This window comes from Nyctibius grandis, chromosome 5 (assembly GCF_013368605.1).
Source record: "Nyctibius grandis isolate bNycGra1 chromosome 5, bNycGra1.pri, whole genome shotgun sequence".
NCBI classification, from domain to species: Eukaryota; Metazoa; Chordata; class Aves; order Nyctibiiformes; family Nyctibiidae; genus Nyctibius; species Nyctibius grandis.
In genome coordinates, this window is record NC_090662.1 from 77,464,629 (window position 1) to 77,480,821 (window position 16,193).

The 16,193-nt window shown below is 43.6% G+C and overlaps 1 protein-coding gene across 1 annotated transcript in view; it reads right to left on the reverse strand.

The window, feature by feature from the left end:
* Positions 1-16,193, reverse strand: part of VWF (von Willebrand factor) — a 144,134-nt gene that overhangs the window by 99,632 nt on the left and 28,309 nt on the right. The window contains exons 11-15 of the mRNA XM_068400423.1: positions 12,027-12,163; positions 10,490-10,628; positions 9,787-9,887; positions 6,612-6,807; positions 5,482-5,697 (exon numbers count right to left, since the gene is read on the reverse strand). Coding sequence (XP_068256524.1) covers positions 5,482-5,697; positions 6,612-6,807; positions 9,787-9,887; positions 10,490-10,628; positions 12,027-12,163 — 789 coding nt within the window. The remainder of the gene's footprint in view (positions 1-5,481; positions 5,698-6,611; positions 6,808-9,786; positions 9,888-10,489; positions 10,629-12,026; positions 12,164-16,193) is intronic.

Below are 16,193 nucleotides of genomic sequence, written 5' to 3' on the forward strand. Positions count from 1 at the left end.
ACGATTTTTTATGATGAATTCATTTTTATGAAGACCTAATTATGGCCTTTGGAGCTATTTTGGCTTCTTTGTTCATAAAATTTCCACTCAGCTCTACAGCGCTGATTTTGAGGCAATCTCCTCCGCCTACCTTAGTGTCGGCACTAGGTGGCAGTTATGACAACACATTTCAGAAGACGAGAAAACAAGTTAGTATTCTCAAGGGCTTTTAATGGGCCTCCTAATAACCAGGGTTTACAAAACTTGTCGTTTGCAGAGCAACCTTCCAAAGCAAACGGCCAGAGTGTAAGGTGATGAGGTAGGATGTTCAGCGGAGTGAGGGAAGCAGCTGCAAATAAAAGTTGGCACGTTTGTACTGTGCTAAAACCAAGATCAAGGGGTTACAGAGAAAGCTCTTCCTCCTGTCATCCCTGCAGAATAATCCGATAATCCCTACTCTCTCTTCTGTGATCGCACACCTCTGGGAACTGTAGCAGCAATGGCAGTAAAACAAAAACTATAGCAAGGCTACAGCCCTGCAGCCTGACGCAATTGCTAGAGGGACTGAACTAACACTGAGGCTAACAAAGCAAGGCCTACACGCTAATCAACGTCTAAAGTTTACCTTCACAAAATTCTTCTGAAACGAAGAATTACTTCTACTTACTGAAGAGAGGCATGGTTGCACCAACAGCCCCTAACTTGAGGATCCAGCCCAGAGGCATCTAAGGTGGCTTGAAGCCTTCTTAGAGCAAAGATTTCCCAAGTTTGGGACTTGTGCCCAAACTATTTAACATGCCTTTCACAACACAGCCCAAGAAATTTATGTGTGCTCATCAACACAGTAGGCAGAGTAAATACCTCCTAACTCAGAAATAAATAGATGATAGATTCACTCACAGTTATAGGAGTCTTTGGCAGCTATTCACAGAACAGTGCTTCTAATTTACATAAACAAGATCTTTGCAGTAAATCAAATACTGAACAGGCACAGCCCAGGGCTGAGGACCATTTTAAAAGCAACTTTCATCACTAAAGTCATGTGCAAGCAGGACAACCATGAAGCCTCAGCCAAAACTATGATTTGCTACACAGGAACCTCTGGACACACGGAACTGATTTGGCAGATTTCAGGCACATACACCAGTTTACTAGAGTTTCAAGGTTCAAAAAGGATAGGATAACAGCCCAACATCCTGCCCTACTTTCTAGTCAGTGGTAACACTCTCTGCCCACAGGGATAAGTTTGCAGTGGATCCCTTTTTTAGATAAAGCTTTGTAACTCATCTTACCTGCCCATGCACTTCCTAACATTTTAGAAACAACCCCCGTTTTTCCAGTTGTGCTACCCAATGCCATATTCACACTCCAAGTCCCAATACACTGCTCCATCACCTCCCAGCAACATCTGTTTTTAACAGCAAAAAGGCAAGACAAGTGACCTGGGAGGGGACTGTTGTCTGTACACTTTGTAATACACTGTCACTAAAAAAAAACCATCCTGTTATTGGCAGGAAAATGAGAGGAAAAGGCAAGGTGGACCTAGTCTCTATGGATGCCTGTTATAAAACTGAAACATCTCAGCGCTGTGCTCTGAAGCTCAGCCTGTCCCAGAGATAAGATGGGAAATAGTGTGGAAAGTATTGGAAAAATCTGTATCCATCAGATAGCTCATCCAGCTTCTTGTGGGTAGGTTCTCAATCCAGAGTGAGGAGGCATAAATCCTGACCAGTTTCTTGGGTAGCGCAAGGTGAAAACGCAATCGCACCCAGGTCAGAGGCTCTGAGTGAAGACGCAACCTGTTAGAACTAGATTTAACACAGCTGCCCCACCAGCACCAGCCAGCATGCTGAGCCGCACCATTCTATGTAGTCATCCTCAAATGCTGCTCAGAGCCTTCCTGTAATTCCCTACTCCCCACTCGAGAACTCTTGGATTTATCCCATATAAATCCTCTTGCTGAAGCCGTGCAAAGACAATAAACTATCCCAGCATCACCACATTAAGGAAAATAGTGTCCTTATCAACAGATCCTAAAACCTGAAGAAAGATCTAGGGAGCTGTTGACTGATTCCTCTTTGCCACAAAACAATACTACCTACGTGTATTATACCTACATGTATATATACATACATGAGACATAGAACCATAGAATCATTTCGGTTGGAAAAGACCCTTAAGATCATCAAGTCCAGCAGTTAACCTAACACTACCAAACCCACCAATAAACATGTCCCTAAGCACCACGTCTACACATCTTTTAAATACCTCCAGGGATGGTGACTCCACCACCTCCCTGGGCAACCTGTTCCAATGCTTGATAACCCTTTCAGTGAAGAATTTTTTCCTGCTATCCAATCTAAACCTCCCCTGGTGCAACTTGAGGCCATTTGCTCTTGTCCTGTCACTTGTTACTTGGGAAAAGAGACCAACACCCACCTCGCTACAACCTCCTTTCAGGTAGTTGTAGAGAGTGACAAGGTCTCCCCTCAGTCTCCTTTTCTCCAGACTAAACAATCCCAGTTCCCTCAGCTTCTCCTCACAGGACTTGTTCTCCAGACCCTTCACCAGGTTTGTTGCTCTTCTTTAGACTCTCTCCATCACCTCAATGTCTTTCTTATAGTGAGGGGTCCAAAACTGAACACACTCTTCAAGGTGTGGCCTCACCAGTGCTGTGTCAAGGGGGACAATCACTTCCCTTGTCCTGCTGGCCACACTATTTCTGATACAAGGCAGGATGCTGTTGGCCTTCTTGGCCACCTGGGCACACTGCTGGCTCATATTCAGACAGCCATCAATCAACACCCCCAAGGTCCTTTTCCACCAGGCAGCTTTCCAGCTGCTCTTCCCCATTCCTTTAGCATTGCATGGGGTTGTTGTGACCCAAGTGCAGGGCTTGACACTTAGCTTTGTTGAATCTCATACAATTGGCCTCGGCGCATTGATCCAGACTGTCCAGATCCCTCTGTAGAGCCTTCCTACCCTCAAGCAGGTCAACACTCCCACCCAACTTCGTGTTGTCTGCAAACTTACTGAGGGTGCACTCAATCCTCTCGTCCAGATCACTGATAAAGATATTAAAGAGAACTGGCCCCAATACCGAGCCCTGGGGAACACCATTTGTGACCAGCTGCCAACTGGATTTAACTCCATTCACCACAACTCTTTGGGCCTGGTGATCCAGCCAGTTTTTTACCCAGTTTTTTATATGCACATGCATGAGAGAGACAGCCCTTCACAGTATGGCCTGTCTGCTCCTTCCACGCAGCATGAAGGGATTGGCTCTGTTGCTTATTCACAGTGGGCTGCAGGGTAGGAGTCAGCTCTTAAACAATCAAACTGCAACTAAAATAATTTCAAAGACATGGAAGATGAATGCTCTTGTTATCTTGACACGCAGCAGAAATGCTGTGCTACACTAATGACTTACCTCCCTGCCACTTACCCACTTCAAATCAAGCAAACCGGTTCTGTCAAGTCATTTCCCAAGAAACTGAATCTCTGTTGACCAAGGCAGGAGCAGAGCAAGTGTTCAGTGCACTGGGCCATCAGCACAAATTACGCAACCTGCACATTCATGTCTCAAGCCCATTAAAAGAGGGCTTGTTCTCCTTCATGTGACAGGAGATGTCTGGGGCATCACAATTATTTAATGGGGGCTGATGGATCTGCAATCAGGGAAATCGTCACTTTATGAGAGCATAAAGCGCTCTGTAATGCACAGAGAGGAGGAAGCAGCTCTGCACTATTAAAGATTAATTGTGAAAATTGACTTGTTCAATTACAGAAAGAATGATGGTGCATTATCACTGCTCTTTCTTTCAGCCTCCAGACCAGCACATTTTTAAAAGGATTTTTATTACATTACTGTTCCACTATCAGAACATTTACATAAATTAGGTAAAATATTATGAAACCATGCAGCAGTTTAACATAAATTGGTTTTGTTCTTATTCGCAGTAAATACTCTCCAGCCTGCAGAAGCTATAGTCACTGACCTTACAGGTACAGAACCTACCAGGTACAAGGCCAGTGACCTCTCTTTCTCTCTTTCTTCCAGTTTCTATACACTCAGTTTATAAATGTTTTTCCCATCCCCTGTTTGGGAAGAAGTAGTAGAACTGATCTGGAGGGCTGCCAAGCATACGTGCTTTTCAGTTGTCTTCTTTTCTTAATAGCAAAGTTGCTCAGGAAAATGGAAAAACATCCATTTCACAAATATTTATGGGGAAAAGTGTGTCCATGTTCCATCAAAATTCTATTACAATGGATTTTTTCCTAACACATTGACCTAACAGAGAAAGAAAATAAATAAAAGATGTTGGCTTCTTCTGCTCCAGCTTCTTAGCAGTTTGGCTATTAATCTTGCACTGGACTGATCTATGCAAAAACATCCTATTCTATCTGCTACCCCACCTCTGTAATCCAAACCTGCAGTCTGAATTTTCTTCCTATCCTCTTGCAACATCTTATCTTTTAGACTGCAAGCTTTTGAACCAGGGCTGACATTTATTACAGGTGGCATCCTGCAAACAATCCTCCAGGGAATTCAAAACTCAACTCTTGCTGACTCTCACAGGAGTTAAATGTCTACACAAAATGCCACAGACAAACCTCGTGTTTGCCAACTCAGCAGTGCCACCCACGGCCTGTTGATCAAGGTTCAGGATCTCATCTTGAATGAGCTGCTGCATCATACTAGAATTTACAAGGACAAGAAGGAAAGGAGCTCATATGTGGTTAGCAAAATGATGTTCACCCACTAGCTGAATGGTGTACATGAAATGAGATCTGACATAGATCTCAGACCTCTGTGCTGACAGGGTGATGATTAAACTGCTAAGAGAGATAGATAGATGCCAGAGAGGTTGTGGGATCTCCATCCTTGAAGATACTCAGAATTTGTCTGGACGAGACCTCAGGCAATCTGCTGTAAGTTAGCCCTGCTACGAGCAGGGATTGTATCAGAAAATTGCCAGAGGTCCCTTCTGATATAAGTTTGCCTGTAGTTATATGATTCTGTTCTATGATACCACTTGACCAAGTACCTGCCTTTGTGCTTCCTCCATACCCTCAGCTTCAGCTAAAGTCAGGAGTGACTGATGAGGTCAGGAGCTGGGAAGCTTGGGCCTTGAACGAAGGAGGTACCAAAAAAGCAATTCATACATTACTACAAATCACTTTGAGATTCCCACCCTGGGATATTCAGAAAGTTTCCAGGTGAGTAGCTGAAACTTAAATACAGTTGAACATGGAAATCCAGTTAAAAGCTCTATTGAGGTACGTCAGATGACTGCTTTTCTCCCCCAGTGCTGAGCAGTCTCTGTGAACAGTTTTTGCACCCTTGCTAGAGTGAAAGAAAGATATGCTCTCTCATCATTTTCCATAAGAAATATTTGGCCCCTTGCAGAAATCACCGCATTCTAGATTTCTCATCTGACATTGCCAAGAAATTCCTTCGAGACAAGGAAAATAAATGGGTTTTAGGAGCATTTCACTTACGGCAGAAGTCAGGTTCTCTCCACTGGATCACGATGTTCTTCCTAGCACAGGCTGCTGCGTAATTGGCAATAGCAGAGCACAGACAATCCTTGCCGTTAGAGCAGGAGCAAACATCAAAGCGGCAGTTCTTCACATAGGGAGTGGGACTGACTTCATGGTGACAGGGTTCAAATGCAGAAGACATCAGAATTAAGCAGGAGTCCTCAGCGTATTTGGCTAAAAAGAGAAAATTACATGCTTGCACTGAATCAATCAGCAGCTTACAAGAAAAGCTAGAAGAGACACAGTAAGCATTTTCTTTTCCTTTGTAAAAAAAAACAAACAAACAAAAAAAAACCCAACACACAGAAGAATAAAATAGGATGAAGTAGGCATGGATAGCATCACAGCTCATAGGTCATGAGCTCCACTAAATGAATGTTTCACTAGTAGAACAAATCAAGGAAAAGCAATGCTTTTATATTCTGTTACCATTATTTTTTGTGCCGTACTTGCTTTTACAGGGCCTCTGCTTTCTGCTGCTTTTTATAATTGCAAAATTAAACTTTCTAGCCTGCACCAGACACATGAATCACCAGTGCCTGCTCTGATCTACAGCCATAAAATTTTCTGTGTGCTTGCTCCTCCCAGAAATCAGAGGCTGATGTAACACCTGGGATCAGCAAAAGTGTATAAGGCATAAGGACAGAGGGGTGAAGAAGCCAGGTATTTTGTCTACCCAGAGGATAAACATAGTATTGCTATCACTTGTAAGATTAGTTTTAGTGGCAGAAGTTTGTGCTGTGTTTGTGATGGTCTAATTCTGCCTATGGTCCAAACTGAACAGCAGCATGATCCCACATTACTGATTTTTGGTTTCAATTTTCACAAAATATTACATTTGCCTTAGGAAGCCTGCATCAATCAGCATCTGTCTCTGTTTGGTTTTTTGGTTTGTTTGGGTTTTTTTTTAAACAGAGATTACAACCACCCACCCCGCCCCCCCCCCCCCCCCCCCCCCGGTAATGTAAGCAACACTAGCCTCTTCTCTTTTTCTTTATTTTTCTTTTACTTATTTTTATTTTTAATTGTTATGTAAAATGGCAGATCAGAGTTTGCTGCACATCTTAATTTTGGATGGAGTTCAGTACCTAAATGAGGATTGAGGTTGCAGGGCTCACTGTCTTGTTTTAACAAGTCTTGGCAGTCTGGCTTGAGCTTCCAGGAGTTTCCAAAATCTTCCAGAAGAGCTTCCACCATGCCAGAAGGTGTAAGAAAATCGTCCCCTTGGTTACCATTGTAATTCCCACATAGCCCGCACATCCTTTCAGAATAGACTGGAGATAGCTAAGGAACACAAAGTTAGCCTGGTCATCCTCCAGAATAGGTCACAACTGCATAGCAAGATTTTCTAAAGAATGAACCACACACAATTTAACAATCAATAAAATTTTCAAATACGTAGTAAAACACTATAGACACAACATCCTTGTACTACATTTTTAAACTTCTAACAAAAATGGCACTACTAGTAGTAGCAGGACAATTTTTGCATGGTACAGTGATAATTTCAGATGGTAACTGAAGGTGACTAGGAGAAAAATGGCTTACTTTTGTGCCTTAATCAGCACTCCAGTTTAGTCTTTCCCTATTTTTCCCCTTCATTCACATAAATGAACAGGGCAACAGCGGAGGTTGCATTTTTTAATATAGGGATGATTATATTTCCAATGGTAATCTGGGAAAAGATACGGCACCCGAAACCATTTAACATTTTTAAAAATATTTGAAGATGAAGAAAATTTAAACAGATTGTTTTTTCACAAAACAGACAATGTTGGAGGAGTTGTTTCCCCTCAATATTAAGGACCATTAATAAAATAAGGAAGAGACTACTACCCCTAAAGCTACATTACCTCACATTAGAGCTTAAAAAGCAGTATTGCAAACAACTCACATAGCAGATGTACTTTTCACCCTGCCTTATTCTTACTGCAAATCAAGGGACATCTGAAATGGGACCCTAAACTTAAAGGTAAACAGGGGGAGACCTCCTAAGCAACATCTGCAACACAAAGGTACCAATATCTTTTATTCTAGTAGGAACTGTCAGTTTCTATTAGAGGTAATGATCTGGTACATCACAAGTACTGCCAACTGTCCTCAGGAGCTGACTCAGTGTTTTAATGCTACAGCTGCTCACTGTATGCATTTACTAGAGTGCTACTTTAGTCAGGTTGGCAGAAGTAACCAGTGAAACAGAACCAAAAAAGCTAGAAAAATACATTTTTGAAGAAAACTGGTTTTCTGTATAATTAAAAATAAAAACATTCTCCAAAATATAACCTAATACTACCCTCCCTTCAAACACAGTGGTCAGAGAGTAAATATGGAGCACTGAAAGGAACAACCATGAATTATTAGAGGATACGTATCCTTATTGCTCCAGTGGCCAAGGAAGCTACTTTTTCACATACTCTCGCAGACGGACAATGACTCATACAAATCCAGATTCTGAAGTATTTTCAAGTGGAAGCTTGAATCACAATATCAAGTGGTCACAGAAAGGGGAGCCTTCTTGAGGAACACAGAAAGAATTTTTACCAGAAGTCTGGCAAAGGTAATGGAAGTGTATCATTTCCCCTAATTGTCAGAAATGCTTGGCAACAGGTCAGTCTACAAATCCAGCATAAATTAATTCTCCAAAAGCAATTAAAAAGATGCTTTAGATGCCCAGTGAGGGAAGGAGCTCAGAGCAGAACTGAATAAATGCAGATGATTGGAGAAACTTCCACTGCTTTTATGGGTAGAGGATCTGGAGCAGAAAATTAGATTTGTTTTAACTGTAAGAAAGAATTTGCCAGGCTATACGGGTCTCCGACCAGGCAGAAAAATACTTTGAATACTGAGGAAAACCAAAACTTCTGAGGTGTGCCAAGGGACTGAATTGAATTATTCTCAGCCCAAAAACAACTTCTAGGACCCTTGGAGGACAGAGATACAGGCTAGATCAAAAAAACAACAACAAAACCACAGATGCTTTCTAAAGTTATTCTCAACCTTTCTTCTCTGTTGTCTTTTCAACTCTTCTACTCACTTCTGAACTAGCTTTCACGAAACCTTACACTGTGCCAGACGTGATCGTTAAGCCAGATTTTGGGGCAGGCAAGGAGAGTGCAAAAGCAACGCCATGGTTCAGAGACAGCAGCATGCTCTGCTTGGTAGAAACACTAACCCCAGGAAATCCATCCCTCTTGGCAAAACTCTTCTAAGTGAGCAAACCCACCCCACACGGTGCCCAGCTGTAGAGCCACTATTACAAGTGAGGCTCAAAGGCAGCAGAGCTGTGTTTAAGCACCTATCCATGCAAACTCGCAGGTCTGCAGCGGCCCAGCATCGCGCGGGCGCACATCCCCCTGACTTAGTGCCCACAGACTGCAGGTCACCACACCAGGAAGCAATGCTACAGGCGGATTCACCCCCCTGAGGGAGTGAACACACCCTCAGGGACAACACTCACAGTCCCTGAGACCTACCGATCAAATGAGAATAGCATCTTGTACAAGCAAAGAGGGTGGTAGATGGTTTATCTGGAGAAGCTGTGATGGTTTATCAGCTATCAGGAGACTACTCCACAGAAAATAATCTTCTCCCCTTCCCTCGTGGGCTTTTCTGTGCTGCAACTCGTTCTACAGCTTACAACACACGCACAAAGAAAAAAGTGCTTTATGTAAAGCTTTCTGATTTTGCAGCTAGACTGCTTCCCTTACAGCTCATTTCTTTTAAACCTGGTTTGGGTATTTCTACAATCCGCTGCAGTCTGCAGCACAAGCAAACCCTAATTGTTAATCAAGGGTGACTTTAAACGTTCCTCATAATAGAAGGAGCATGCAACATATCTTATATGAGTTAATTGATTTTTCCTGGAAATTGTAAGTAACTGTGTCCCTGGAGCCATATTACTCCCTTATTTTAAGTCATACGAATCCATTGCTATAGACAGGACACCCAAAGCAAATGAAAGCAGAAGTCCAGTTTGGAGGGCATTTGCTGAACAAAACACAAAACTATTCATGGTTAATAATGGCTGTCACTGCACAACAAAAAAAGAGGGGGGAAAAAAGCTACCAAGCTGCTGTAGGATGAAAATGTTTGTTTCTGGAATACAAAAGGACCTGTATTTCACTCTGGGGGTAGTAAAAGAGAATGGAATTTCTAATATGCAACACAAAGCAATTTCTCACTTCAGACAAGAAAATCTTTGTACATGTTTGGGTGGGACAAGAGAGGGGGCAAAGAGGTAGAAATAAGAGACAGAAAGAGTACCTTCAGTAGGAGTTCACCATGACCATCCCAGTCAATCTGCAAATCTTCTCCATAGGTAAGGCGAACTGAAGTCCTCACCGTGCGCTGGATACGGAGGGCACCTTAAGACAACCATAAAGTGTCAGTCAGTCAAGCCAGGATGCAGTGTTTCATTGCCTGGGACTGCTGTGTCATGCTCAACAGGCCAACAGAGTGAGTGCCACAGAGCAGGGGGCATGCAGGTCTGCCAAAGCAAGGGGTGCCAGCAATGCCCACTTCACACTTCCCAAGCTTTGTGCCTGCTCAGCAGTTTATAGCTGCATGAACTTTTCCATAGACTCTGCTTTAAGGCACTCAAGAGCCCTAGAAGAGGATATATGTGCATTCTGCAAAACCTCAGGCATTAACTGTGACAATTTGCAAGATAACTGGAGGGATTTCAAGCTTCTGGAAACAAATGATAATTTTAAAAAGCGTAGACCAACAGCGGTTTTCAAGATCGCGTCTCTCAAATCCAGACCAGCTTATTTCTCCTGATTTTAAGAGGAGCTGAGCAAAGATGTGTCAGCTGCATGGAGAGAAGCTGGAATGACAGAGCTTCTAGAAGAGACTGCAAGTGAGAAGTTGGTATTGAAAACACTTTTTGATTGAACTGGGATAAGGCATGCCAGAAAACACTAGGACCCTTTCAGTGGCTGGCCAGAGTTAGACCACGCAAACACACCTTGTAGTAAAGGGATCTGTATGTCTTGTTCATTCAGTGAAATTCCTCCTCCATGTTTCATTTTAATGAGGCTGTTGTCCATATCCTGGATTCGGACAGAAGCTGAGCGAGTGCACACGGCATCAGGATCATCTGCACACTACAGAGAAGGGAAAATTTGGCTCGAACCTCAAGCTTTCACTTTATTGGTGACTTAGCCCCAGGCCCCCAAAAGGCATTTCGGCATCTAATATGGGAGGCATTAAGTGTCTCAATGGTTTTATGGATCTAGTTTCTGCATCCCACAAGCACCAGGCTGGCAGCCTTTCTTCCATTATCCTGTTAATCACACGCCAGAGAGCTATCCGCAGCTCCTCATCTCAGAGCCTGGAAAACAATCCGCAGGCGTTACACCGGACCCCCGGGAGCAGCCCGTGATGGTGACGGGTGTCCGGCCATGCCAGCAGCTGTAGGGGCAGGAACGGCATGCTGCTCCGCACAGCCCGTCAGCCAGGGACACTGCTGCGCGCCTCGCACTGCTGAAGACTCTTGTGCTATTTATTTTCCCCAGCTCTGGGTTATGCAGATGAGGAACAGGGACTGCAGGCCCCTGGCTCTCCTCCCTGGTTTTGAAATGGAAGTTTCAGTGGAAACCTGTTCTGCAAGTTCCCAAGCACAGATGACCTCAGAGCTGCATTATCAGAGCTTGCTAATGCAGGCTAAAGACGTAGATGGTGCGTACCACCGACCGTCACACCGTGTTTCTTCAAAGCCTGTGACTTCTCTGTTGTTCGTGTCCTGTACCACTTTTCCCTCCTGCTGCAAGGCAGGCTGAAACTCCCCTTCACTCCTGTCAGTCTCCTGACTCCATCATACTTCTCCCTGCCTTCAGTTCCTTCATCCCCATCCCCTTTTTTCCCCTCTGCTTGATTCAGTACTCTTTTTAGTCTCCAGGTTAGTTCATCTATTCCCATGCACAACTGGTCAATTAATTTCATGACCAGGTAAACCTCCCTGTGACACCTCCAGCCATCTCCGCTCCCTGACCTCCAGCTGCCTCTCTCACATCTGTCAAGGGGAAACAGCAAAGAAAGTCAGGAGCAGCTGACGGGCTAGTGAGCAACAGAAATCACCAGCAAATATGACTTAATGGAAGCAACCCAAGGTACTGCTCTACCAGGGCACCCTACTCGGTGTCTGAGGAAATGCCTTTTCCCCAGGGAATTAGCAAGGCACCAGCCTTCAGGGCACTTTGCAGGGGGCACACCCTTGTCTAGATTTGTTTGTTCAGCTGGCAAAGAGGAGGTGAGGGCTGGTTCTCCAACTCTCATTACGAATCTCAGTCTGCAGGTAGGCTCCTGGGAATGGCAGTGAGGAGAAGCAAAACACTTATTAACTAAGGAGAAAGATTGCATCTGTTATTTAAACTAATTATTTCATAGGAAAATTACTTTCATTGGCCTGTGCATCTGCAATTCATATCATACTCCCACAGCCCTTCCCGCTCTCTCAGGAGCACGCGCAGAGGAGCACACACGTCAGCCAAGGCTGCTGTTACCTGCACGGTCTCGATGATCACAGAAAAGGAATTTTCCACACAGTCCTTGGCAAATAAGTACTGACAAACCCCGCTGAAGGTGAAATACTTGTTGTCGAAGCTTTTGAAATGGGACTGGCCTGTGACAGAGCATTCTCCTGAAAAATGCAGAGAGCCATTAATCACCTCAGCGCCAGCTGCGAGCAAAATCCTTCCCATGCCCCACAAAGCCATTGAGGGGGAAGAGCAGCCCAGTGGAGCAGGTTGCACAAGGCCCAGGTCCCCTGCAGACCAGAACGCACCAGCAAGATGCTTATCTCACTGTTTATTCCTGTAAGTCATTACCAGTAGTAAGAGCAGTACCAACAAAATCTGGAGAATATGGGATAAATCACACTCAAGAGCTGAAATTCATGCCTACAGAAAAGCCTGTATGATGTTTCAAATGAGGGTCATGAAGATGTCAGCAAACGGCTCAGCTCTCTGGACTGAAGTGGAGCCCCGAAGTGGATTTGATTCTTCTGTAGTATGTACCTCAGTGGCCCTGGAAATTCTGCACAGTCACTCAAGCTCTCCGCAGGCTAGGTCATACCTAGTACCTAGTGATGGGTGCTGGTAGCACTAGCCAATTGTAAACAGCAACCCATGCTCTCTTTTATGTAGGAACTAAGTTTCCCCTCATTCTGCAATGGGGAAACTAAGGCACAGAGAGTGGAAGTACTAATGCCTAAGACTGGCAGAGCTAGGAAAGGCTCTCAGGGTTACTCAGCATTAGTACACTGGGCAACATTGCGTTTTTACCCCTATGAAGGAGCTTGCAACATCTTGACATAACACACTTTAAATCCACTTTTACTTAGCCCAGTGGGGTACATCTGCACCCATGGAGCCGGCTGCAGAATGCAGGCATTTTTACAGAGTTGAAAATCAAAATTTGCAACAAGATTTGTTGTACTCTGGCTGCTGCTCTGCTCTTCTGCAGAGGTGCCTCATTCTCAGTCTGTGTTTCACAGCTGTGTCTTGGCAGATTGTGAGCCCTCTCTTTGTCTCTCGACTGATGTTTTTAGAGCATTGCAGTATGGTTTTATGAAGGCAACAGTGTCTGAAAGCCTTCTTCACAATGGCCTCCTTGAACACAGCCCAAAAAATAGTGTTTATTCCTTTGCTGGGCTGCCTTGAATACCAATAATGTGTTCTAACATTAAAGTAAAAATACCTTATCGGAACATAGAGCTGGAAGACAATCACAGCTGGAATTATTCCAATGGCAGAATTTATGGTGGACTTTACTCTGAACCATTATCTTAATTAACTAGTATAAAGTTAAAAATAAATCCATAGTTACAAGAGCTACATCTAAAGTTCTTATAGAATAATGTAAAAGTCTGTCTTGTTCACCCTTCTACCACAAAAAGAGGCTATTTAAACATATCAACATCTTAATAAGTTTAGGTAAGTTGTGGCTCTTCATTTCCAGGAATGCAGTATTCAGATGCCACAACTGGGATTTAGTATCCAGTTGTGCTAGGGCCTCTGTAAACACATAGAAGACTCCAACTCCACAGAGCTTTCATATGAGAAGAGTATTACACTTAGAGATGGTCCCACAGAAAACAAGGTGGGCAGAGACCTCCTTTTCCACAACAAAATTCAGGTGCTGGGCCTACTTTGGCAATCCACTGACAAAGGATGGAGAAAGGTTAAATGTTACAAGCCAGCAGGTAAACCCCAGAAGTTATTCTCTCTCCACTGCCTTTGAGTCCCACAGAAGATCTGTCTAATGAACATCAAATGGAAATTTCCCTCTTTGACATATTATCAGTGTTAACCATCTTAAACCAGCCTGTGCTAAAGAACAAGACCACAGATCCTGAGGATTCCCAACCTTGCACAGCACTAAGAAAAGTCCAGCACTCGCTGGATGTTTGTCATCCCCTGGAGAGTAAGGCAGCTTGGTATTTTGGAAATTCTACTTTCTGTTCAATTAAGCTTGGACAAAGGTAAAACAAGTGTTATCTTACTCAACTTCAGAGTCAATTAACTGGCTATCAGATGTGGAGAGCAGATTTAAAGAAAACCAGGCATAACCCATTATGTTACATGCAGTTTGATTTCCAAGGCATTCTCTGCAACTAGGAACCAAACAGGACAGGTTCGCAGCACGGAGAGCTCAGGACTGCTACCCCAGACAAGTCCCAGCCCTTTGGCATTGCTACTGGAAGGAAAATGTCTTTCCTGCAGCAAAGTCTCTTCTTATGGGTCCCTCTATCTATTCCATTTGGTGTAATGCATCCCATGAGATTTCCTGAAACCTACTGCCTTCATAATTAATTTAATTATGATATCAGCTTGAGAGCTTCTTGCTAGTGCTAGCCAGCTATTGCTAGTTGGCTGGCACAGCACTGCCTTCTGAAGCACTACCTCCAGCTGGGTACCCAGCTTTATCACCAAACTCATAGCTAGGCAATTCATTCCCACAATATAAAAGAAACCATTCCTGACAAACAGGTTAACAAAAAAAAATAATGGAACTACCTTGAGTTTATGTGAATTTAAGTACATAAACTTTCTGTGACACATGATTTTAGACCTATTTGTTGCAAAAACAACCAGCTAACAATAAAAATATGCTGTAATATTGCTTCAAATAGAGACAAAACAGGATAGGTAACAATATAAACTTGGCTACTGTTCCTATCAAGTACTGCTACTTTGTGAAGCTTTGCTGTCCTCCCACACTGTCTCAGTACAGTTTGTAGATGTTAGCAAGTACATGTACAACAGCTGCACTTACATGACCTTCAGACTTGTACAAGCCTAGCTGAAAAGTGACTTGTATATATTGCCTGAAGGTATAAAAATAAGCTGGTTTTCTTTTTGACTTCTGCTCTTTCTGCAGAGCTTCCCAACTCAAAAGAAGGCAGTAATGCTATATTCCCTCTTGCACAAAGCTATATATCAATATCTGTTTGCAAGCCTCAATATCAGGCTTATCTTCAATTCTATAATCACTATGAAGAAAACATGGCTGGAGTTGAGGATAAAAATTTGGCCCACATAGTATTCATAGTAGCCCAGAACGCAAGGACGTTAAGAGCTATAATCTAGGCCAAAACTGAAGTTAGAAAAAGACCTATTTCTCTTTTGTAAACATGTTGCTAAAAGACATAACAAATCAGCTGGGGCTGTGTCCTTGATTCTGCGTTTTAGACAGCGGGATTCCCTGCACTTGGAGAGATCTCAGTGAACACCTCAAGCATGGGGCTTCTCACAGTCCTGCTTGGCATAGCTCACTAAAAATGTCATTTCCATTTTGAACATTTGCATAACCCCTCCCCTTTTTTTTCTGCTGACATTTTGGTGCAAGTGGTCTTTCAGTCTAAAGCAGGAGGAAATGGAGCATTGATGGGTCAGGCAAGCTTACTGTTAATAGAAAGACAGACTTTGATAGCCATTTTAAGACAGTTGTAATTCTTATAATTTGTGAGGATTGCACAATCTCATCTCAAAAAAAACAACCACAAAAATCAAACGCCACCACAACACCAAACCCAAAAAAACTGTTCTCTCTTTCTGTCCTGCCATAACACTAGTCTCCTTTCATCCCTTCCACTCTCAGCTCCCAAAAGCAGGGAGAGCAAACAAGATAAAAAGCCATGCCATCTCTCTGCAGACTCCTACACACAACGCAAGCAGAGTCAAATGCTGTTTCAGGTCAAGCAGGCCATTCCATGGCTGAACATAGTGCAGGAACTGAGACAGGGGATGGGCCACAGACCTAGCAGAAGGAAATAAGGAAGACAGCCCTTTGCTGGTCAATGCACAGCATGAAAAGTCACACTCCGGATGTAGGCAAAAAAAACTGGGACAGCAGCCACCAGTACCAGAGAGTTTGGGAGGTAGGTAGGGTAGGAGGAAGGGGAGCAACAACACCTGCAGAGCTGCCTCTCCAGTTTGCCACCACCCACAGAGGCAGGGTGGCCACTTTCTCCCCAAGGTGGTAGCTCCTTCACCTGTAACATGATCTATAGGGCCCAAAGCCATGGGTATCAAGAATGACTCAATCTACTCCCAGTACTTCATACAAAAGTATGCGAATCCAGACAATCAAATAGGGAATGGTACCTGGTCAAAGAAACCCAGCAGTGTTCCTCTACCTGCAAGCCAATCCTCTGAACATATAAACCC